Source organism: Camelus bactrianus, chromosome 6, assembly GCF_048773025.1.
Source record: "Camelus bactrianus isolate YW-2024 breed Bactrian camel chromosome 6, ASM4877302v1, whole genome shotgun sequence".
Taxonomy (NCBI): Eukaryota; Metazoa; Chordata; class Mammalia; order Artiodactyla; family Camelidae; genus Camelus; species Camelus bactrianus.
Genome location: NC_133544.1, coordinates 40,203,863 through 40,227,104, shown reverse-complemented (window position 1 = coordinate 40,227,104; position 23,242 = coordinate 40,203,863). Strand labels below are relative to the sequence as shown.

Sequence of the window (23,242 nt, the reverse complement as noted above, 5' to 3'; positions counted from 1 at the left end):
CTCAGTATCATTCTGGGGTAAATCAGAAAGTTTAGGAAGGGAAAGAAGAAAGTAAGAACACTAGCAACCAAAGCACACAAGACAAGGAAGGATGCTATAGTTTGAGTCATATGCTTTCCATGGACCATTAACTGTAACCAGAGGAATCGAGTACATTTATGGGTCAGTCCCAGTCACATGCCCAACACAACCACATGAAATGAGAAAGAGGCAACTCACCAAAGGGAGAAGCAATAGAAAAACCATATATGCCCACTGCAGATGTCATATACTGTATCTGATGGTTATCACAAGAGAAATTCTTAAACTTGAAATGTCAAGAATGGGAAGATAGGTTCTCTCCAAGTTGCAGTCAACTCTAAGATTCCAGCGTTTTCTCTCTAACACACACGCCAAATCCATTAAATATTTTTAAAATGTCTCTATTTGTAAAACATGCATCCAAGTGCAACCTCTGATGGCAATCATGTTTCATTTCTCTTTGAGCATCTCTCAAAATATTCATGTGTCTAGGAACATATGTTAACACTTTTCCCTCTGATAGTTTGGCTAAATCTTCCACATTGTTTTGACCACATACATTTTTGTCAACAGCCATGAGCCATACACCAAAAAATTGACTGGAGACTACAGGTGTGGCAGACTGAACTGCAGCCCCCTCCCCCCTACTTCCTCCTCTCAGGGAGAATCTTGGGAATTAGAGAGAAACTAGGTTACTATGATGCCATTTAACCAGATAGCTCAGCCAGAGGCTTTGTCAGTTTACGTAGGACCCTCCATAATGAAGAGAACAAGCTAAACAGAATATTTTAGCATAATAAGGCCAGGACTCCTTCCTTTGTAAGAAGCAGACTTAAAATCATGTTACTAGAAGAAATAGACACTTCTCTCATAGACTATATGACATGGGTAGGCAAACTTTTTCTGCCTAGGACCAGAGGGTAAATATTTTAGGCTTTGCAGGCCATACAGTTCCTGCTGCAACTGCACAATTCTACCAGTGCAGTGTAAAGGCAGCCACAGACAATACTTCAGCAATGGAGTGTGGCTGTGTTCTAATAAAACTTTATTTACAAAAATAGGGATTTGGTCCATGGGACATAATTTTCCAAACCCTGGACTAGATGAAAAAGAGGTGAGATGTTTGTCTTTGGGTAGTTAGAGAGAAAGCCTGGACTGGCCCTGCTAGTGTAGAGAACAAACAGAAGTTGAAATACTTTCAGTTTATTCCAGCCCTCCACCCTCTATCCCCTTCCTACCATGGGACTGGAGCTCGTCCTCCCCTCTCGGAAGAATCAACAGAAGGCAGAAAGGATTGAGACTATGTTCACATCCAGCTGAGGCAAGAGGTGGTAGAATGTCCACCACCCTCGAAGGGCTGGGATTTCACTAATTCCGAGGGGGAAGTTTTGTTCTGAGGAATAGAAGGGCTCCTGATGCTGAAGATTAAAAAGATCTATGGAGACAACACTGGGAGAAGCAGAAAGAAGGTGGGAGTTAGGGAATGAGGGAGTATCAAATATCCTGAAGCCCACTCAGAGAGTACCTACCCAAAGTCCAGGTCTCAGTCTTTCCTTGGACCCTCCCAGAATGCTTCAGAAAAGAGGTTCTTAAGCCCCCCACAAGGCCCTGCTTCATTTCCTACCACTCTCGGCCTCACTCAATTAGCTTCTCATACTGGCCTCTTTGCTGTTCCTTGAACACACCTAGCACATTTCCCACCCCAGGGCCTTTGCACTGCCTTATTCTTCAGACAGACTGAAAACACTTTCATTAAATATTCAAATGGTTCACTCACTATCTTCATTTAGGTATTGCTCAAATGACATCTCAAAGATGCTTTCCTTGACTTTTCAATCCAGAATATATTCTCAATAGGCTCTATTTATTTTAATTTTCTTTATAGCACATATAACTACCCAAATATCTGACCCAATAGCATGTGAGCCCCATAAAGGCAGGGACTTTGTTTAGTTCACTCCAGTATTCCCAGCACCTTGAATAGTACCTAGGACATGGATGGTACTCAATAAATATCTACTGAATAAATAAATGAATCAAGTCCAACAAGTCTGTGATGTTTAATTTTATGTGTCAACTTGACTGGGCTACTGTACCCAGATATTTGCTCAAAATATATTCCAGAGGGGAGGGTAGAGCTCAGTGGTAGAGCTCAGTGGTTGAGTGTGCACCTAGCATGCACAAGGTCCTGGGTTCAATCCCCAGTACCTCCATTTAAAATAAATAAATAAAAACCTAATTACCTGTCGCCAAAATAAATAATTTTTAATGTATTCTAGATGTTTCTGTGAGGGTGTTTTTGCTTGAGATTAATATTTAAACTGGTGTACTTTGAGAAAAGCAGACTCCCCTCCTCATTCAATTAATTGTAGGCCTGAATAGAACAAAAAGGCAAGCGGGGATTCTGCAGCAGATGGCTTTTGGACTTCATTTGCAACACCAGCTAGTCCTGGTTCTACGCAGACTGCCTTTGAACTACAACTACAACTTTTTCCTGAGTCTCCAGCACCCCCTAGCCTCCTCCATCAGCTTTTGGACTTCCCAAGCCTCCACAGCGGTGGGAGCCAATTCCTTAAAATAAATCTCTTTATGAACATACCCCATTCGTTCTTTTCTCTGGATAATTTTGACTAATACAGTCCGTAAGTCAAAGTGTGCTATCTCCTTTTACTAAAGAATTCTTTCCAGTAGCTTTCCACCCACTGGTTTCCAGACATGAGTCAGGGAGCTTAAACTTCTGCGTATTTCTGTCAGAACTGCAGGTAATATTGCTCCAGGTGACTTTCTTCCCCGTGGTCAGCTAAATGGGGACTGGAGAATGGGGGAGAGAGTAATCAAATACATTTTTTTTAAGGTTATAGCCAATTACTGAGAAACCCCGGCACTTAGAATTTTCTGGAGACTTTTTATCTCCCCCTCACACAGTACTATTTCGTTCATATTTAGTGAATAGGAACGTTGATCTACATCTTAACTTGTCTATATTTTGGAATGGTAAGTAACATAAACATCACACATATAAGGTATATTTATATTCTGGATTTTTGGCGAGTCCCATTGTATTTGTATAACTAGATATGACCACAGTTATAAAGTCTATGGAATGTGGTGTGTTTTCACAAGATGCTCCAGGCCAATGCTCCCCACCATGACCTTAAAAGTAAAAAAAAAAAAAAAAAAAAAGTTAAAAATTAAGAAAACAAAATTCCCTACCTACCCTGTGACCAGTATGAAATCCTGCCCTGAGAAAGAACCGCTTTCCAGAATCCCCCAAAGCTTGAGGGCCGCCTTTCGGCGATAGCGCTCCGCCCCCTCGACGCTCCCAACTGGCGTAGAGGCGGGAGGAGGGCGCCCTCGCAGCCAATCAACATTCAGCAGGGCTCTTTTTTCCCGCGCGTCTTTCAAAGGCTCCCTATGACCCAATGAGCGGTTAGAGGCCGAGCCAGGGCACCGAGGGGCGGAGTAAGAAACAGAGAGAAGGTCTGATTGGTTCCAAAGAGAACCCCCCCCACCTCGCCCCACCTCACAGAAGGATGTACCAATGAGCTGAGAGGAGGGGAGGGCTGGCTGCGGGGGCGGAGGCTGAGACGCCTGCTCCTCCCGAAGGAGGTGGCTGCCGGTCAGTACGTGGGGCGGACAGCGATGAAGCCGGTGAGTCGGGCTGGGGATTGGAGGAACGGAGCCGCAGGGATGGGAGCGGTCCCGAGGCCGGTTCTTGGTCCCGGGGACAGCCCGAGCCTGGTCGCGGCAAGATTCGCGCAGTAACCGTCCAGGGTAGGGGAGGTGGGGCTTCCAGGAACCGGCGAGAACGATGGTAGCAAAGGAACAGTGTCGGTGGCGGGCGAGGGGAAGACTGACATTCTCTGTACGCCTGTTGTAGGCTGTGGGCTGCCGTCTGCGGGGTCTCCTAAGCCTCATGACAGCCCTGCCATAGAGGGCTGAGCCCTATTTTACGGAGGAAACTAAGGCATAGAGAATTTAAGAGGCTCCGTGCATCATTCAGCCTGATACCCCAGCTCCAAAGCATGTCCCGGGCTGCCCTGAGCCCCCTGGACGGGGAAAACTTCATGAAAGACGATTGCCAACCCCTGCTTGTGGGTGTGTGACCAATGTCACCATCCTACGGGGCCACCTGGCACTGCGTCCCTTTCCCTAGGGTTCAGAACCTCTGGGCCTGGAGGAGCGGAAACGTCCAACTCTGGGGGTTTATAAATCTGGCTGGGAGAGCCTGAGTGAATGGACCACATACGTTGAAAATCCTGAATCATCAAAACTGCTTTAAAGAGAAAGAAAGAAAAAAAAAACAGGCTTAAGGAACTGAAGCCCCACCTGACTCATATTACCTACCACCAGGGTTGACAACTCGTTGAAGGGCTTGTTTGAGTTGAATTGATAATAATACGGACAGATCCAAAGCAGCTCAAATCCATGGCCTAAACTGGTTCTGCAGTGTGAACTTGTAGTAACAAACGGGACCATTAAGGAATACAGCTTCAGAGCTAGAAAAGACATTAGGCGGTTACACTTGCTAATCCCCATGTTTCCGTGTGGAGGAATATCAGCTGTCCTTCACTCCTGGCCTCTTTCTACACTTGTCCCCAGAAGGCGAAGAGAGTGTGATCTGATCCCCGAGTTTGGCAGGAGCTGAATACAAGTAGCTCAACCCTTTCTTCCCTTCTCTTTGCAGAGAGTACTTTCTAGCGTGCTGTCTGCCACAGGGGAGCCCTGGGTTGTCCATCACTGCCTGGGACTGGGTGAATAAGTCCATTTCTGGAGTGAAGAACTGACAAGCCCACTTGACCTTGGCTTTAAAGCCACATCCTTCACCTGACACTCAGTAATAAAACTGATATATTGATCTCCATTTGCCTCTCCAGTGTCTCATCTCTCAGTTGGTTCCATCTAGGGAGTAGAAGAAAGGTGTGTTTTTTATTGGTCCTATAAAACTCCAGCACATCTTCCATGTAGAAATGCTTCCCAGAGGACTGAGTTTCAACTCCTTAGGGCAGCACACAAAGTCCATCTCAATCTCTCTAGTCCGATGATTCATGAAGTTAAGGGCAGGTTATACTCCCATCCCCACCCTCCCCAACCAAACTACTGGGCTGTATGGGGGTATTCTTTTGAGAAATGGGGTGGAAGAAACTACTTCTTTAGCTTCCTCTCCTCTGCTCTGATATCGTAGTTCCTGCCTACAGTCGGCCTTCGGTATCCACAGATGTGGAGTGCCAACTGTACCTCGTTGTTTTATGTAAGGGACTTGAGCATTGGTAGATTTTGAACCCCATGGGGGGTTGGTGGTGGTGGTCCTGGAACGAACCAATCCTCCCCTCCCACGGAAACCAAGGGACTATACTGTACACAAGCCCTTTCTCTTTTTGCCTTAACTGCCTTAACTTCTCTGCCTAAAAACCTCCTGTTCATCCATCAAAACCCAACTAACGGGTCTGTCCTCTGTGAAGCTTTCCCCAGCTCCCAAAGCAGCCAGTCACTCCTTTCTGGGCTCTAAAGTGCATAGTTTATGCTTCCATTTTAACACTTCTGACTTTCTTTAACTTATGTACACCCTGTCTCTCCAGCTGCACTGAAGGCAAGCTGTTTATTTTATGGATCTTTGCCTCTCCAGAGCTTGGCAAATTAAGGTGTCCAAGAAATGTTTGTGAATGAGTGAATAAATCTCCTCACTTTATAGTTTTGGAACACTGAGATCCAGTAGAAACTGAAGTTACTTGTCCAAGTTTCTACAGTAAGTGGCAGAGCCAAGACTAGAAGCCAGATTTCTTGGTTCCCAGTCCAACACTCTTTCCACTGTATAGTGGTGTAATTATTAATAGGATGGTAAATGCAATAGCTTATTATTGACATTGCAGATTTCTCTGATAATCCAGGTTGAATAAATCGCAAATATGCATCAGTGTGTGTTTAAGCAAGGGTCAGCTATACTAAAACTATTTGTAAATATTCTTTACAGTTATTTAACATAATGGATTTCTTTTGAAGCCTAGTTCAATGCAAACAAGTGAGTTCGACTCATCAGATGAAGAGCCTGTTGAAGATGAACAGACTCCAATTCAAATATCATGGTACGTGAACATTTCTGATCAGTGATGAGCTAAAATACTTGATGTGTATATCTATAATCTTTGTAAAATTTAGTCTACATATTGAAAACGGTTCTCTTCTGCTGATTATATAATTCTAATCTTAATTATTTATGATAGAGTAAGGTGTTTTTTGGGGGGTAAAGGGGGAGTAATGGGATTTCCTTCCTTATACCTTGAGCAAACCATAGTAGAAACAAGGAGTTGAGATAGGATTGGAATGTTCTCCCATTTAGTACCAAAGTCTTTTATTCTTTTATGACAAAAGAATAGTGTACCAAACCTAGGATGAGATATCGTTTATCATTTATTCAGATCCTAGAACTGCTTGCCACAGTAATGCATCTATCAGCAGACCTTGTTTAAGATAAAAGCCATATTACCATAGATACAATAACAAAAACAAGTATTTTTATATAAAATCAACTTCTAAATCTTGGCAGTGATTTATGTTTACACCGGATTCTCTCCAACCAGCAATCAAATGCTTTCTCTTAGCCTGTAAATCTAATAATCTCTCTCTTTAAGCACTGTCCATACTGTAAGAAGAGAAAAAGAGTGTTGTCCCTAAAGTTCTTTTGTTCTGCCGTCAGATAGCTATTATCCTTCATTTCCCCATCCAACCCCCTTTAAACTCAAAAACTCATCTAATTTTCAAAGTCCCCTCTCTTCCTCTAAACACATCTGTTTTATGGACAAGGTGAGCCTCTGCCCACTTTGTTCCTAAGTAAATTGGGAATAGGATTTCTGGAAATTATTTCATTTTAACCAGAATCCATTATCACAAAGAATGGGTGGTCTGTGGTTTTTATTCTATAACATTATATCTGTTTAAGGAAGTCCTACAAGGAAATATTAAAACAGTAATGTAGGATGAATGCTGGGGAGGAAACTGTCAGATGGACATTTTCCAGCTTATTTCCTAAGATTACTAATATAAAATATCTCAGGTAACATGACAGGGTAACCTAAGTGCACTTTATACTAGCTATAGGCAATCGAGGCGTTCCTTTCTTCCAGGTAAGTTTAAATTAGCTTGCCACTCTTAAGATTTAAATTGTAACAAAGCAAATGATAGGTCCCTATTTTAAAATTTGCAGCCTTTCTAGGCCTTTTTGTGACCAATACATTGATATTTAACATGAATTTTTGTTCTATGACTACTGTAAAACTTTAAAACACCTTTGTTCAGTGGCAAACACACGTGTTTGTATAAATTTTCATCTATAACCTTTTTTTAACTTGAACTAAACTGGATAATGTTATATTCTTTTCAGGCTACCCCTGTCACAAGTGAATTGTTCTCAGTTTCTTGGTTTATGTGCTCTTCCAGGTAGGTGGCACTACAGGTAGCTTCCTACTGAGATATTTTAAATAATTTTTTTGTCAGCCAACACATCATTCTCGGTACTGAGCAGTAAGGGAATTTCACAGACCAACACTGGGAACTCACTTCTGGAAACCCTCTTGATGGGCTAGAGAGAAGGGAACGTAGATCCCCTCTTCAACTCATCCAAATCCACATTCACGGCTCTCCATTTCTGACTTACTTATCTTAATAAAACAACACTGGGATACAATGTAAGGCCAAGGACTACAGCTGGTACGTATTACAGAAAGGACACAGAATAGGGAGTCCTTATATTAAGAGTACCTTCAGCTGGAATCTATGAATCCGTGTGATTTATATTCCTAAAAATATAAGAAATTGAAATTCACATTCAAAATGGAACTGAAGCACATAAATGATCATGTGTAATGATTTTCTACAGTAGCTAGATCTGTGTTTAAATATACTTGTTATTTATGACCAAACACTGACTCTTTCACTTGCCTTGTTACTACTTACAGGTTGTAAATTTAAAGACGTTAGAAGAAACATCCAAAAAGATACAGGTAGGTACAATATGATAGAACCATCTTAATAGGTTTTTTTTTTTTAAATAATACTGAAAATCTCTTTGTCAAAAAGAACAAACTATAGTCTCTTCTGAATTTTCCAAATAAATGTTTGGTATTTCATAAAGTTTCAAACTATAGACTTACTCTAATATGTGAAGAGGTTTCTGTAAAGGGCAAAGAGAACTCATCACTTACTGAACATAGTGCTGCTTTTCACTTATTGTTCTTTCAGGTTAGAATGTATAAGTTAGAGGGAGATAAGCATGTAAATGGGAAACTGACATTGCAGCACCCAGAGCTTTGAGCATACGGTTCTTTACAGACTTGACTGTGATGCTGGAAATTAAGCCTGAGCTGGGAACACAGAGGTTGTAGTGAAATTGTCCAACCCAGTTAGAAAATTTAGAGAACCAATGTCTAGGTGGAAAAGATGGAATAGGATCTGATCTTCACACACCCAAGGATGTTAATACCACCATAGCCTCAAGTCTCATAATCTTATGTATATCCTGATAATCTACCCCAATTTGGAATTTATATTTTGCATAATACCAACAAATTCAATTTCTCAAAATATATTCTCATTGGCCTGGAATATCTCAAGCCTAATGGTCCTACCAAGGTCCTTATAAAAAACCAAAATAAAAATGTATATATTGTTTAACTCTATATAGATTTTATAAACCTTAAATTTTTTTCTGGTTATCCCAGAGTATCAATTTTCTAATTTACTTCCTTTAATCTACCAATCAAAAAAAGATTTAAAAAGGGTAATAGATCAGTTGACCCTTACAGTATTTGTGAAGATTTTCTGCTCTAGAGATACCCACTATGGTAGGAAATTTCCATTTGGAGAACGTTTAAATCATAAGCAAAATATCATTTAAACCATTGGTTCAAGAACCACTCCTGCACATTTGGTAAAGCCCTATTCATTTAGTCTTGTCTGAAAAAGGAGTTTCCAGTTTTTTTTACCAAATCTTTTTCTCTTCCAATGAAATCTTAAAGGGAATCCAGTATACAAAACAGATGACAGTGTTTGATGGAGGAGAGCTACAATCTCCCTGCAGCACTTCCTGTGGTCCCACGTCAGGTTTCTTTCTAGGAAAGTTGAAATCTACATAATAGAAATTATCCAATGTGTACAAGAGGCAAATAGAAAATTACCTAGAAAATTACCTAGTCTTTTAAAAATGGTTAAGTATGTTAATTACAAGTTAAAGCCTTTTATAAGTACAGAAGTACAGTAGTACTATCTAGAGCAGCCCTGTCCAATAGAAATATATTGGGAGCCACAAATAGAAGCCATATGTGTAACTTGACGTTTTCTAGCAGCCCATTAAAAAAAATAAAAACAGGTAAAAATTTTAATAGTGTATTTTATTTAACCTTATATAGCCTAAATAGTATCACTTCAATAAGTTTTAAGTATGAAACAAATTATTAATGAGATGAGGCTTTTTTGTTCTTGGTCTTTGAAATCAGATATGTATTTTACATTTATAATACATCTGAATTTGGACTAGCCATATTTCAGGTTCAGGTCTGGAGGGTCATGATGAAAGGTACTTTGTACTTAAATAGCTAAATGTCCTTGGATTTAAGGGGTGCAGAGAGAGAAAGGGGGCTCAGATCAGCCAGAATTATTCATTTTGAACCAAATGCTCTGTCGTGACTATTGCCATAGAACAGAATGGCCTACAGTACTGTCACTTGGTTCATATCATTATGCTGAAATTAGCTAAGTCACATGATTCTAATGCAGTAAATGCTTTACTTCCTAGAAACCTAGTCCACAAAATTAAATCCCTAACAGTACGGTACAGCACAAATACAAGCAAGAATACAAGATGACCATAGTGATGCTGGAGGTTTTGTACATAATGCGGAGGGTATACCAAAATTACAGAGCCTTGAAGGTAGCAAACACGGTTGACCTGATGAGATGAAAACAGGGGCAAAAAATGTGCTATCCTTCCTTCTCAGGAGTTTATTTTGAAATATTAGGTGTTTTAAAATTTAAAGCAGTATTTATTGTAAAAAAATTTTTTTCAAGAACAGCAGTATAACTGACATCTTAAAATCCAGTAAAAAGCATTTTGAAGTCAGGTTTAATTTTAATCACCTTTTGGTTCAGATGTTTCTAATTCCTATTTTGTGCTTAGTGACTTGGTTTTTACGTTAGTTTGAAACCAGATCAGCGTTGTTTTAGATTATCACTAAACACTTCAAATTTAATAGATTATCATTTGTTATTTGCTTTGTTCAGCTAAGAAATTTTACTCCATGTTTTCCCTCCTGACTGTATTTCAACTTGTAATGTTCTGTCCATGTGTGTCCTTGTGTATGTTGGTCTATTGGCAGAAGAACTAAAGAGCTATGGTATACAAGACATATTTGTTTTCTGCACCAGAGGGGAACTGTCAAAATATAGAGTTCCAAACCTTTTGGACCTCTACCATAAGTACGGAATTATCACTCATCATCATCCAATCCCAGATGGAGGGACTCCTGACATAGCCGGCTGCTGTGAAATAATGGAGGAGCTTGAAATCTGCCTTAAAAACAACCGAAAAACCTTAATACAGTACGTTCTCCTTTTCTCCGTACGTGACATGAGAAATGTCCTAGTCAAAATGATTTCTCGAATTATTGCTTCCTTCTGCAGTTACTACCTGCCTTCTAGTTTGTTGCAAGATTAAAAGGAGGTGATGCATGAAAAGTACTGACACAGTGCCTGGCACAGAGCAAGCACTCAGATATTTGTCATTATGACTTTTGAAGAGTAAGGACAATAAGTGAGTAGATTTGGAAATGTTTAGAATAGGGTAACAAGCTTTTTTTCCCCTTTCCTTTTGTCTTAGACCTTTACTCATAATTTTGGGGTCCTCTCCTTCCCCAAAAGTTGGGGGCATCCTTCTTGTTATGTAGCAACACCTTGCCTATTAGTTGGCCTTTCATTTGCTTAGAGGCTTCTAACAGCAAGAAAGTCAACATTTTAAAAATTAGCAGCAAAGAAATCATCCCTAAAGCAATGAGCAACCCTAAAAACATGACTTACAAAGTATATTTGATGATATGAACTTGCTACCGGAATGAAAGAGGGACTCTCATTGTTTGCCAGTGGCTGTACCTAAGCTGCTGCTATGAAAGTTTAAAACAAAATAAAATGGGATAAGGAAAAAAAATGAGAGAAGGAAAAAGTAGCTTGGAGGAAGGAAGAAGAGAGTGACAATCAGCAGTAGACAGTAGTGTTGCAAAGACTCCAGGTGGTGCTGGGGAAATAGCCATAGTTCTGCCAGAAGCAAGGCCCACAGAGCAGAGGTGAACAGGCCACAGGGAGAAAACTGGTCCTTCTCTACACGTATTGTTTTTTGTATCCTAATCTGCTTAATCCTTTCTGGAACAAGATAGAGCATTAAATAGTGTAAAACCTCAAAAGCTCTAAGGTCATTGCTTTGAGCTGGAAAGTATACAAACTATACCAAATAACCGAGTAGCGTCAGAGCACCTAGGAAAAGGGCAAGCCTAGCCAGCTTCTCTCCTTACACCTAGAACTCAGGGGCTTCGTGCCCATAGTTCATGTTCTGAAAGCAAACCAACTGCACAAGGGTCTTTGGGGACACATACCTGTTTGGACCAGACTAAACTCTGATATAGAGAACTACAGCCTGCCGAGTAGGAGATTCATCCTACACTCTACAGTTTCCAACCTTTCTCTATGGAAAAATAGGATCTTTTACCCACTACTAACTGTAAAAGCAGAATTTTAGAATAAACACAAATGTCTATGCTAAATTTCCTGATAAGACTAAGAAAAAATAACATTAGGTAGTTCGATGGAGCTAGTGGAAAATATTTTATAATTTTTGCTTTTTTGGTGGGGGGAGGTAATTAGATTTACTTAGTTATTTATTCTTAGAGGAAGTACTGAGGATTGAACCCAGGACCTCATGCATGCACTTGAGCTGTACCCTCCCCCACTAAATATTTTATAATTTGGGGGCCCACTTTTCAAACCAGTTCTGAGACTTTTTTTTCAAATAGGAATTGTTTTTTTGAAAGCAGCCTCTACTGAAACATCACTAGAGATCAAATTAGCTCAGCCTGGAGAAGCTTAACACATTCTACTCCAGCAGGTTCTAGCAAACCAAACGCTCTGATGTTTGACTATAAACACGATGGAAAGGTAGATGGGCAGTCTTGCATATGCTGAATGCTTCAGGCTCCCATAAAATAAAGCATCTGATGACTAGAAATTTTCATTGTCCTAGAGCTTTCAAAGGTGTCCCCACAGTGACTAAAGTTTGTTTGGACAAAGATGATTTTTTTTCCATTCTACCATCTTTGAGTGCTTCCATTGCCATACAGCATTAGAGTTTATCCCTCAGACACAGGGTCTGGTTAGTTTTTTCCTCTGTTGTGTTGTCGACCAGTGCTATCTCCCTGGTTTTCCCTGGACATTTTTGTTATTCAAAAAATCAGTGAACACTGCTTGCCTATTGTATTATGCCATTTCCTAGGGCTGTTGTAAAAATGTACCTTTTTTTAAAAACTGGGTAGCTTAAAAAACAGAAATGTATTCCCTCCCAGTTCTGGAGACTGGAAGTCCAACTCAAGATGGCAGCAGGGCCATACTGCCTCTGAGATTCTGGGTAGAGTCCTCCTTCCTCACCTCTTCCCGGCTACTGGTGGCAGCCATCAGTCCTTGGGGTTCCTTGGCTCAGGGCAGCATCACTCCTCTGTTGTCCCATGATTCTTCCTGTGTGTCTGTGTGTTCATACGGTGTTTCCTCATATAAGGACACAGGCATATTGGGTTAGAGCCCACCCTAATGACCTCATCTTCACTTGATTGCATCTGTAAAGACCCGATTTTCAAATAAGGTTACATTCACAGTACCGGGGACTAAGACTGAACATATCCTTCTGGGAACATAGTTCAACCCAGCAGTACCAAACATTGTGAATACAAAACACACTCTGAGGCACAGTCCCCACCCTCAAGGAACCCAGAGTTAACAACACTATCACGTAAGTGTAGTAAGACCAGAACAGGTGTATACAAGGCAGTACAGAGGATGGCAGTGGTTCCTGTGCAGGCACAGAGCCATTTCAGGAATGAAATTTGAGATAAGTTTTGAAGGATGAGTAGGAATCAATCAAACAGAGGAGGAAAAATAAAGATACCAAGAGATATAAAGTGGTATATCTTAATCTGCAGAAAGCCACTAAAATGTTCTCGCTCTCTTTCCCTTTAACTAGTAGATCCTCATCCCTGAATCAGGCCTCCAGCTGGGACACTTTGTAGAAAGCAAGCTCATGAATTCTCCGGGGATTAGTACCTGCTTGGTCCTCTGTCTCCCATCATATCAATCACAAGACATGTTTCTCCAGCTCCATCTAGACCACACTACAGCACTGATGTTCATGTCATCAGCACGGAGTTAGGATCAGTATGCCCTCCAAGAAAGTTAGGAAGTATGTAATACACTTTTTTAGGATCTTTGAAACTGATTTAAATGGTTTTATTGGTTTGAGGATTAATCCTCATTTTTCTAGAAAATCCATTTCTGCAGAACTGCTCATTTCTTCACAGTGCTGCATAAGAGCAGCTGACGTTCAGTTACTTCTCAGTCTGCACCAAGCTCTGTTGTAAGCTTTACAAATGTTACCTCCTTCAGTCCTCACTATGACATGGGTACTGCTGCTGTCCCCATCTTAGAGGTGAAAAGGCCGAGGCCCAGAGAGGTTAAATAACTTAGGTTCACACGTCTAATAAATGACAGATTCAGGATTCAGCCCCAGGCAGTGAGGCTCGAAAGCCCATGCTCTGAACCCCTATGAGACACTGCCTCTGTACTCTTAGATGAATGAAGAGTTACAGGCTTGTCCCATAGCCACTAAGGTTTTGTTTAGAGAAAAATAAAGTGGCAGTTGGTAAAAAGTAGTCTGATTTCTATCAAATTAGTAACAAGTTCCACTCCTCAGATGTTTAAAGAGATCAGTGAAAAGGCCCTGCCTACCTTGTCCCTTAGAGGTGTTCAGAGCACCTCCCAACAAATAAAAAAGCACACTTTGCTCCTGATTAATTCAAATATATATATATAAATCTAAAATATTTATATATAAATATATATATATATATATATAAGTCTAAAATATATATATATATAAATCTCTGGGTACAAGGCACTGTGCTAGGTATTAGAGTAGAAATAGAAGGCAGAAGGAGCAAGTCTTTAGTTGTAATTGTTGGGATGCAATGAAAATGTACAAACTTCAAAATTGTACTTCCCTTTCAGCTGTTATGGAGGACTTGGGAGATCTTGTCTTGGTAAGAAATATATTTCCATTATTCAGTATTTTTTTAACCTCAAAGTAAGAAAATTTGTGTTTCTGGGCCATATGCTCACTTTGTATGAAAATGAAACAAAACACAATATACGTCTACCGAGACCCAAAGGATTATTTAAAGCCCTAAATTTGGTGTTCCCTAGAAAGCTTGGGTGGGAGTGGAAGGTATTTTCAGGACTGTTTTGGTGGATTCTGCAAAACATAATTTACAAGTCTTAGCACCTACATTCTTATGTTTTGTTTTATTTCCTAATGTTCTCCCTTTGCAGGTATTATGCATGATACTGACTTCTAAACAATATCCATGGGTAACATAAGTATGAAAGCCAAAGTTATGTATGTTTAAACTTTTTAAAAATGTGTTAGAAAAAGAAAGTTAATAAATTGCCACGTTGGGAGTAACAGTTATTCCTTTTAGGGTTGGAAAGTATCAAACTTATAGAATTTGTTTCGATAACACTATCAAAATGAAAAGACAATCCACAGAATGGTGAAAAAAAATTTTTAAACCATATAGCTAACAAGGGACTTACCAAGACTATATAAAGTATCAAAAAAACAAACAACCCAATTAAAAAATGGGCAAAGAATCTGAACAGACATTTCTCCGAACAAAATATACAAATGACCAATAAGCACACATAAAGATGCTCAACATCATAAGTCATCAGAGAAATGCAAGTCAAAACCACAATGAGATACCACATAATACCCATCTGGATGGCTATTATCCAAAAAATAGAAAACAAGCGTTGGTGAGGATGTGGAGAAATTGGAAAATCCCCGGCAGTACTTCTTCAAACAGTTAACCATACAGTTATCATATGAACCATGTATCCACTCCTAGGTATATACCCAAAAGAAATGAAAACATGTCCACACAAAACTTGTACACGAATGCTTAAAGCTGCATTATTCATAGTTCGAGATTTGTAGATACTGACAGGAATATATATAGAATAGATAAACAAGTTTATACTTTATAGCACAGGGAAATATATTCAAGATCTTGTGGTAGCTCATGGTGAAAAAAAATGTGACAATGAATATATATGTATGTTCATATATAACCGAAAAACTGCTTTACACCAGAAGTTGACACATTGTAAACTGACTATAACTCAATAGAAAGAAAGGAAGAAAGAAAGAAAGAAAGAAAGAAAGAAAGAAAGAAAGAAAGAAAGAAAGAAAGGAAGGAAGGAAGGAAGGAAGGAAGGAAGGAAGGAAGGAAGGAAGGAAGGAAGAAATAGAAAGAAGAGAGAGAGAAAGAAAGAAAAAAGCTGCATTATTCATAACAGCCAAAATACGGAAACAACCTAAATTCCTATCAACTGACAAGTGGATAAACAAAATGTATACCCATACAATGGAATATTATTCATCCATACAAAGGAATGAAGTATTGACACCCACCACAGTATGTATGAATCTTGAACACGTTATGCCAAGTGAAAGAAGCCAGTCACAGAAGATCACATATGATTCTATGTATATGAAATGTCTGGAATAGGCAAATCCATAAAGACAGAAGGTAGATTATTGTCGCTTAGTGCCAGGGTGATGGGGGATGATGATAAAAGCATATAGTGTTTCTTTTTGAGGTGATGAAAATGTTCTAAAACTGACTTTGGTGATGGCTGCACATACCTGTGAATACAGTAAAATCCACTAAATTGTACACTTTGAATGAATTATATGGTATATGAATTATAACACAATAAAGCTGTTAAAAAAAAGATAAAGGCAGTGTTAAACTTTAATTCAACCAGTCATTTAAATCATAATTTAACTGTCAAAAATACAAACTAAAAGGCTTCAGTCTTCTAATTCATTTTGAACAGTTACACCAAACTCAGTGTTCTGCACCAACAGAAGTGTGAATTAAGTGTAAACTGATCATTAATGTATAATGTACTATAATAATACAACAAATTATACATAATATACTATTTTTCTCTCATGTTCTATTAGTAGCTGCATGTCTCCTCCTCTACCTGTCTGACACAGTATCACCACAGCAAGCCATAGACAGCCTGAGAGACCTAAGAGGATCTGGGGCCATACAGACCATAAAGGTAAGGATGCTGACTGGTCAGGGACAGACTTACAAATACAGTGTAACACATCATCAAAAGGGCAGTGAAAATCCAAAGCATTCTATTATTCATATATCACCTGTTTATATTTTGATTTTTTTAATTTACATTTCTAAATGTCTGGATGTCTGAAAAAGTTCAGTTTTCAAACAAAATGATGAAAAAATTTGAATTTCCCAGTTTAATCTTCTAGGATCCGCTACTGTTCAGTTTTTGCCCATTCAGTTCTGGGAATGGGTCATCTCACCTGGAAAAATGAGATGGTTACTATAAACTTGGTAGTTTCCTCGGCGTACTTTTAACCAAAAAGACCTCGTGAAGACCCTATCACTGTATCACCAAAACATTTAACAAGGGTAGATGAATGACATATGAAAAACGTAAAGCAATGCTCATTATCCTTTGCTGTGGATAACCAAAGTGACGTCTCTCACATTTACTTTGCCTTTAACACCAAAAACACTGCCGAAGCAGTGCCCCAAGGATATTGTTTATCTGTAAATCTGTAAAGCTAACTTGCCTTTCTTTCCCAATTACCTGGTCTCAGCTTTAGGACTAAGTCAGAGGAGCAGTTTCTGGAAACAGAGAAGCTTCCCATATTGTCTTTTAAAATCAAATGATGCTTCAAATTCAAGATGTTCTCAAGTCTTTCTTTGAAACAAAATACATGGTCAGACATACATATATATTTATGTGTAGTGCATGTTTTACCTGCTTAATCTTGGGAGAGAATTAAGCCCACATTGATATGGGCTGCCCATTTACCACCTCAGCATTCTGCAGCAAACGTGCTTTTTGCATCTCTGCACTCATGTAAATAGCAGTGTGCAGTTTCAACTTCACGATAGTAATATAAATGAGATTACTGGTAGAACAGGAATATCCTCTGGAGAGCTATTAAATCTCCAAATAAATTATTTAAAGGTTTTTTAATTTTGCTTATCTGTTAAGATTAGTGATTTTAATATTATCGACTATGAAAATTGTTCCAAACAGATTATCATCACAAAAAGCAGAAAACTAAGGCTTTTGTAAATTAAGAAATAGATTTTCTTGAATATACTACTGTTAATTGCTGCAGAAAAGTGCCTGCTCCCCTGTACTTACTCCCCAGGGGAAAATACATTAGCAAAAAAGAATGCCTTCGTGGGTTATTTTTAATCTTACTTGCTCCTGCTGGTAAAGGGAGGAAGGATTTTACAGATTTATAAAACATTCCCCTGTATTTCATTCTACTTTCTGATCTTTAGAGATTTTTAAAGCAATAGTTTTCACACTATATGTAGCTTTATTGAAAGATAAAACTTCCCTGTGAGTTTTGTAAGTAAATGCCTCCTTACCCAAAAGGATATAGAATTGTTCAGCAAGTATTTTTTTGATTCCTGATCCCTGTTAGTATCATGACTACTCTCTAACTAGCTTTATACAATATTTCAATATATCTTTACTTTTTTCAGCAATATAATTATCTTCATGAGTTCCGGGACAAACTAGCTGCACATCTATCATCAAGAGATTCACTATCAAGATCTGTATCTAGATAAAAATAATTATTTCAAATCACATATATATATATGACCATGTCTAAAATTTGAGTTCTCTAACATAATCTGTATTGAAATGAAATTACTAGTGTTATCAAATTGAACGTAAATGTATGTGTGCAGATATTCCTAAAGCTTTTATTGACAAATTTCATTGTCTCTTTCATCTCTTATAGGAGATAGAAAAATTGCTATACAATTTTCCTTTTTAGAAATGCACTAGCTGCTCTGGTATATTTTACTTGGAGGTAATGCTGAAAAAAAGCATATGGAAAAATGCCTGACTGCATATTTTTACCTTTTACCACACTTTAACTTCATATTATTATTGGTAGCTTCTGGGTGGCATATGACATAGTAATACATATGAAAATTGGTATGAGCCATGAAAAAATTATTTAAATAACTCTTACCCTCTATTCCTCTGAAAATTCTCTTTGTTTCTTCTACTTCATAGACATACAGAACTTGAATCATCTCATCACCTCCCTCCCAATGCCATATCATCCCCAACAGGTGTTTATCCAGCATTTGCTGGAACATTCTCCCAGATGAGGAATTCACTGGTTCAGACAGCTGCTCTCTTTTTAGAGTATTCATTTTTTCACCCTAGGAACTACATGGGATGAATTTAATCCCTCTTTTACATTTATTTTATAAAGCACTTTTCTACAGATAAACAATCTCCCAATTTTCTCACTCCTTCACTTCACTCTATGCTATTGAACATGTCTTTTTGTCTTCAAATTCAACATTGAGCTAACGAAAGCAGTCATTTGTAGACAAAGTTCATACAGTGAGTCAGACCCACATGTTTAAGAGACATCAATGGTTTCAGAGCTACAGAGTCCCATGGTTCTTTAGCTACTGGTAATCACAAACGTCACCAATGGTCAGAGGCACTTCCACACAAGGCAAAGTAAATTTCACCACATGGTGTTACTAATCATATAATTACCAGAAGTCTTACTTTGTCTCTCACTCTTCTTGCTCTGGTGAACTAATGTAATTTCATTAGGGAATACTTTAAAACAATTACTAGTGCTATTTGGGACTGTCAGACCAGAGAGCCAGCATGTACCATAATATAAAATCAGTATTTTTAATACTTTTATATACACAGTGCTTTTAGAACTTAAGATTTTAGAAAGCTTTTAAGGTGGAAGAATCACATATCCCTATGGATTTCTTATCCAAGATAGTAAATGCCAAAAGTTATAGCAAGGAAGTTATTTTTTTAAAGTACAGGCTCCAATAACAGGTTGACCTTCCTCATGATTTTGGTATTATACAATTTAAATCACAATATTCCATTAAACTTTAAATAGTCATTGAAACTGACATTACCAAACCTTATATTAGCTTTCTCCCAATATAAAAATACAGCTTATTCATGAATACTTAAGAAAATGGAGGAAAAATATCGGCATGGACTAATCAAATCCTTTGATGATCAACTGAATTTTCAGAATGCATGCATCTCTAATTTCCTCTCCAAGTGCTAGTAAGCCTTCCACATTTAACATGCTTAACTACTTTAATACCAAGTGTAAGAAGGAACATCAGTTACTCCATAACAAAGAAACGTGGGATGTCACTACTCAAATATAATTGTCCAATTAAGTTTAATAAAAATGTAATTCCAACATTCTTGGAAAAGCATTTTCTCAGGTCAACCTGCAGGACAGCCCTCAAAACAATGGGGTTGGGAGGTGGGGGGAGGCAGAGAGACCAGCTAGAGTCCTGGTCATACACAAGCCAGTTAGTTGCTGAAATAGAATCAACACCCAGACTCAACCATCATCCATAAAGTACACAAGGAAACATTTGAGACAGTTTTTATTAAATGTACAAAAGCAAAATAAAGCAGGCAAGCTCTAAGAAGGCAGGATGACATAAGCGTGTTGTCTTTGGACAGTGATACAGCACCATTAAGGTTAATTTAGATGTTAACAAACCATGAGCACAGACAGCTAACTACATTCTGTGTTTCCCTTAGTAGTTTTAAGGTCTACCTAGTCATCCACTTATTATTCAATAAGTTTTTCTACACGAACATGGTAACTGAAGAAATTTAAATGTTTAGGAAAGCACTGTATGGTAAAAGTTAACTTATCATTGTTTTCCATGTCAAGATGTTCTCTACATCTTCCACAATGTGCATTAATAAAATTAATGTAGGGTAAAACCTTCTTTCCAACCCCACAGGTTACCTTACATGGTTTTTTTCCAAAACCAAGCAGAACAAGCAACAGAATTGTTTACTCCTTTTAGACATTTAGCTTTAGAACTCTTAATTTTAATCAAAATAATTGTTCTAAGAAAGCTATTCAACATATCCAGAAATAGAATCACATTTTCTCTCTTGGCAACACCCTCGAGTATTAGTTCAGACCCATCTGCTGAGCTGTACAGTACTAGTGCCAGAGATTCATTAACTGCTGGTCTCACCGCAGATCAATGACTGGTTTGAGCAAAAAAGCTTAAATTATTTGAGATTAACATTAACAGTATCCAAATATGGGTACTCTCATGAACAATGCTAGACAACATATTGATATTTTTATTTTTCCCCTTTGAAAAGTGTTGTTCTAAAATATATTGGCTGTCAAAACTTCTGATTTACAATTATACTATACAGCTGATTACTGAGAGATGCACATCTGTGTTACATGATGTAAACAGATTAGATACATACTTTTAAATATAGGTCATTTTAATGGGCTCAATATAGCACACTTGCTATGATGGAGCCACACTTAAAGTGAAAGCCCACCATCCTACAGGTGTGGGGAACCCACAGGAGCCACTCTTGGAGCTGCAGCAATAATATTCCATGAACACTGTTCATAAATACATAACTGGAGGGAAAAAGTGTTGTACCAAGGAAAACAACTTGCTAGTTTCAAAGAGTATCTACATCTCTATTTCCTTTCTATGCAATTATCTGACATATTTTCAAAATGTTGATCTGCGGAGCAGAGAAGAGCTCTATGAGAGCTACTAGCATGAGTGATCCTCAAGCTGAAAAATAACCGAACAGGCTTTCAAAAAGACACGTATTGCAAATTGCCATGCATTCTGTTGCTTTGTGTAAGCTCATTATCTGGGTATCTGAACTTGACTGGTAGGTCTGGCAACTCATGGTATAATCCATTAGGCTTCTCAAATGCTTTAGTTAATACCTGACACGTGTCAGAAGTGGATTGTCTGGTCATTTCCTATCACTACCCACTTCCCATGAAAAGCAATTCAAACTTCAAACAAATTAGCAGTTTACGTGCAGCCTGTGACCCAACTCTCCTTTACCCTGGGATAGGGAGTGACTATCAGTTAAATATTGTGAAAATCATCAAATGTTATTAATAAAATTCAGATTCGGGCATTTAAGTAAGTTTCTACCGCTATACTCCTTAGCACTAACAGGACATATTGCCATGATACACTATTATTCAAATGAGTAACTGCTAAATAGACTACATTTGTTACATAGGACTTTTAATGGAGGATCTGTAGGACCAACAGCAACAGAGTTGCTGATATAGACATAAACCACAGTGTGTTACACTCATGGTTTCAGAGGGTTGGAAAGTTCTTAAAGATAAATCAAAACACACAATAGCAAAAGTAACTATAACAAAGGAAAAAAGAATCCTAAATAAACAGCTATGGCTGCACAGGGTGGTCTGACTAAAGCTGGAAAGGATCACAAACCCAGGCTAACTAAGTTCCAGCTGGGCATGCAGGAAAAAAAGGAAGATGGCTAGGGGCGCCTAAACCAGATTAATGGGGGAAGAAATTAAACTCAGAGCAAGGAAAAGAACCGGTGGGATACTGTCAAATGCAAATATTAGGTTTCTGCTTTCTCTTGGTAAGTGACTTAATTTCATAAAACACTGGAATAGGTAAAGATGAGTAGATATTATGAGCGCATCCAGGTCCCCAACCTTCTAATCAATTACATGATGAGGAACTAACAACCTACTACTGAGATGGATGAACCTTACTGTCAAGCCATCTTTGAGGAATCAGCTAAGGACGACATATCTAATTTTTGAAGCATGAGAAGGTGGCTTCTACAAATTGCAAGCAGTAAATCTTGCATTAATCCTGGAGAATATTGTGAAATACATTATTAAAAGGATGTTTGTTAAAACTTATAAAGGGAAGTGGTGTTTGCTAAGAGACAGCAAGGACTCAGAAAAATGCTTTGACAAGAATACAAAAGCAATGGCCCCAGGAAACCTATCTGAAGCATGGAAGACTTGGCCAGCTCTCTCATGATCAAAAGTACTTGTGAACAAGAAAGAAAAATGAATGCATGCTGCTACAGTCGAGTGGATTAGAAACTGAATGGCTGCTTACACTCAGATCATGAGTCTTCAGTGCCTAGCAAGAGCTTAATAAACAATTTACTACATGAACTGATGAACAGTCAGATCCCTCGAGCCATTCTCCAGAGTACAAAATACAAGGTCGTTACAAAGCTCCTCTCATTATGAAATGGTTTGACTCTCCTTATTCTTCTGGTTCTACGTCCTTTTCTTCAACCTTTTCACCCCCATTACCCAATCTTAAAACAGTAACAGCCACTCTCCCAAAGGTGGGGAAGCATTTTTTCACTAGTAGAGAATAAAACAGCATCTAATTCAAGTGGTACTTAGAGTATGACTTCCACAAACACATCCATAAACTCCTTTGATCATTATGTGGAGTTTCTATATATCTTGGTTTTCTTTCTTTGATCCTTTAAGAAACTTTGAACCATTTACACTATTTTCAATTGCCTTAACTTCCTCATCCCAAATAAAGCACAAGAATGCTTATGAAAACACACAAGCCATAATTTACCTGCTTTACAAGCAGCAGCAAAAACACAAATTTGTGACATTCTACCTTAAAACCTACTGTTTCAAAAAGGAAAAAAATATTTTAAACATTTTAAGTTTCAAAATAAAAATTTTAATTGGTAAGAAAAATGATGGTGCTGTGCCACCAGTGTTTATGAATCTTGACCAGTGACAATAGATATGGTAATGTGCTTAACCATTTAAAAGTCTTCCTTTGTAGATCCAAGCATGGTATTAAAAAAAAAAAAAAAAACACAATGTAATACTTTAATATCTTTTTTAAAAACTGACAGCGATATGTCTTTATTTGGAATAAGCAAGTTTAAGAAATAGCTATTTGTAATCTTTAAAACAATGCACTGAAAATAAGTC

The 23,242-nt window shown here is 38.3% G+C and overlaps 1 protein-coding gene across 2 annotated transcripts; it reads left to right on the top strand.

The window, feature by feature from the left end:
* The first annotated feature begins 3,546 nt into the window (after positions 1–3,546).
* On the top strand, positions 3,547–19,702 carry CDKN3 (cyclin dependent kinase inhibitor 3). Of its 2 annotated transcripts, none has more exons than XM_010962175.3 (8): positions 3,547–3,672; positions 6,022–6,104; positions 7,400–7,455; positions 7,974–8,018; positions 10,389–10,611; positions 14,329–14,360; positions 16,352–16,455; positions 17,934–19,702. In XM_010962175.3, the coding sequence occupies exons 1-8, from the start codon at positions 3,664–3,666 to the stop codon at positions 18,018–18,020; spliced, it is 639 nt and encodes a 212-aa protein (XP_010960477.1). In that variant the 5' UTR covers positions 3,547–3,663; the 3' UTR covers positions 18,021–19,702. The 2 variants fall into 2 exon arrangements, with proteins under 2 accessions (XP_010960477.1, XP_074221605.1); XM_074365504.1 differs by having other exon boundaries at positions 3,655–3,672; positions 5,993–6,104.
* The last annotated feature ends 3,540 nt before the right edge of the window (positions 19,703–23,242 follow it).

Coding starts and splice junctions, on each gene's coding strand:
- CDKN3 (XM_010962175.3), top strand. Junction 14,361..16,351: donor ACTTGGGAGATCTTGTCTTG/GTAAGAAATATA, acceptor ATGTTCTATTAG/TAGCTGCATGTCTCCTCCTC. Junction 16,456..17,933: donor GGGCCATACAGACCATAAAG/GTAAGGATGCTG, acceptor TACTTTTTTCAG/CAATATAATTATCTTCATGA.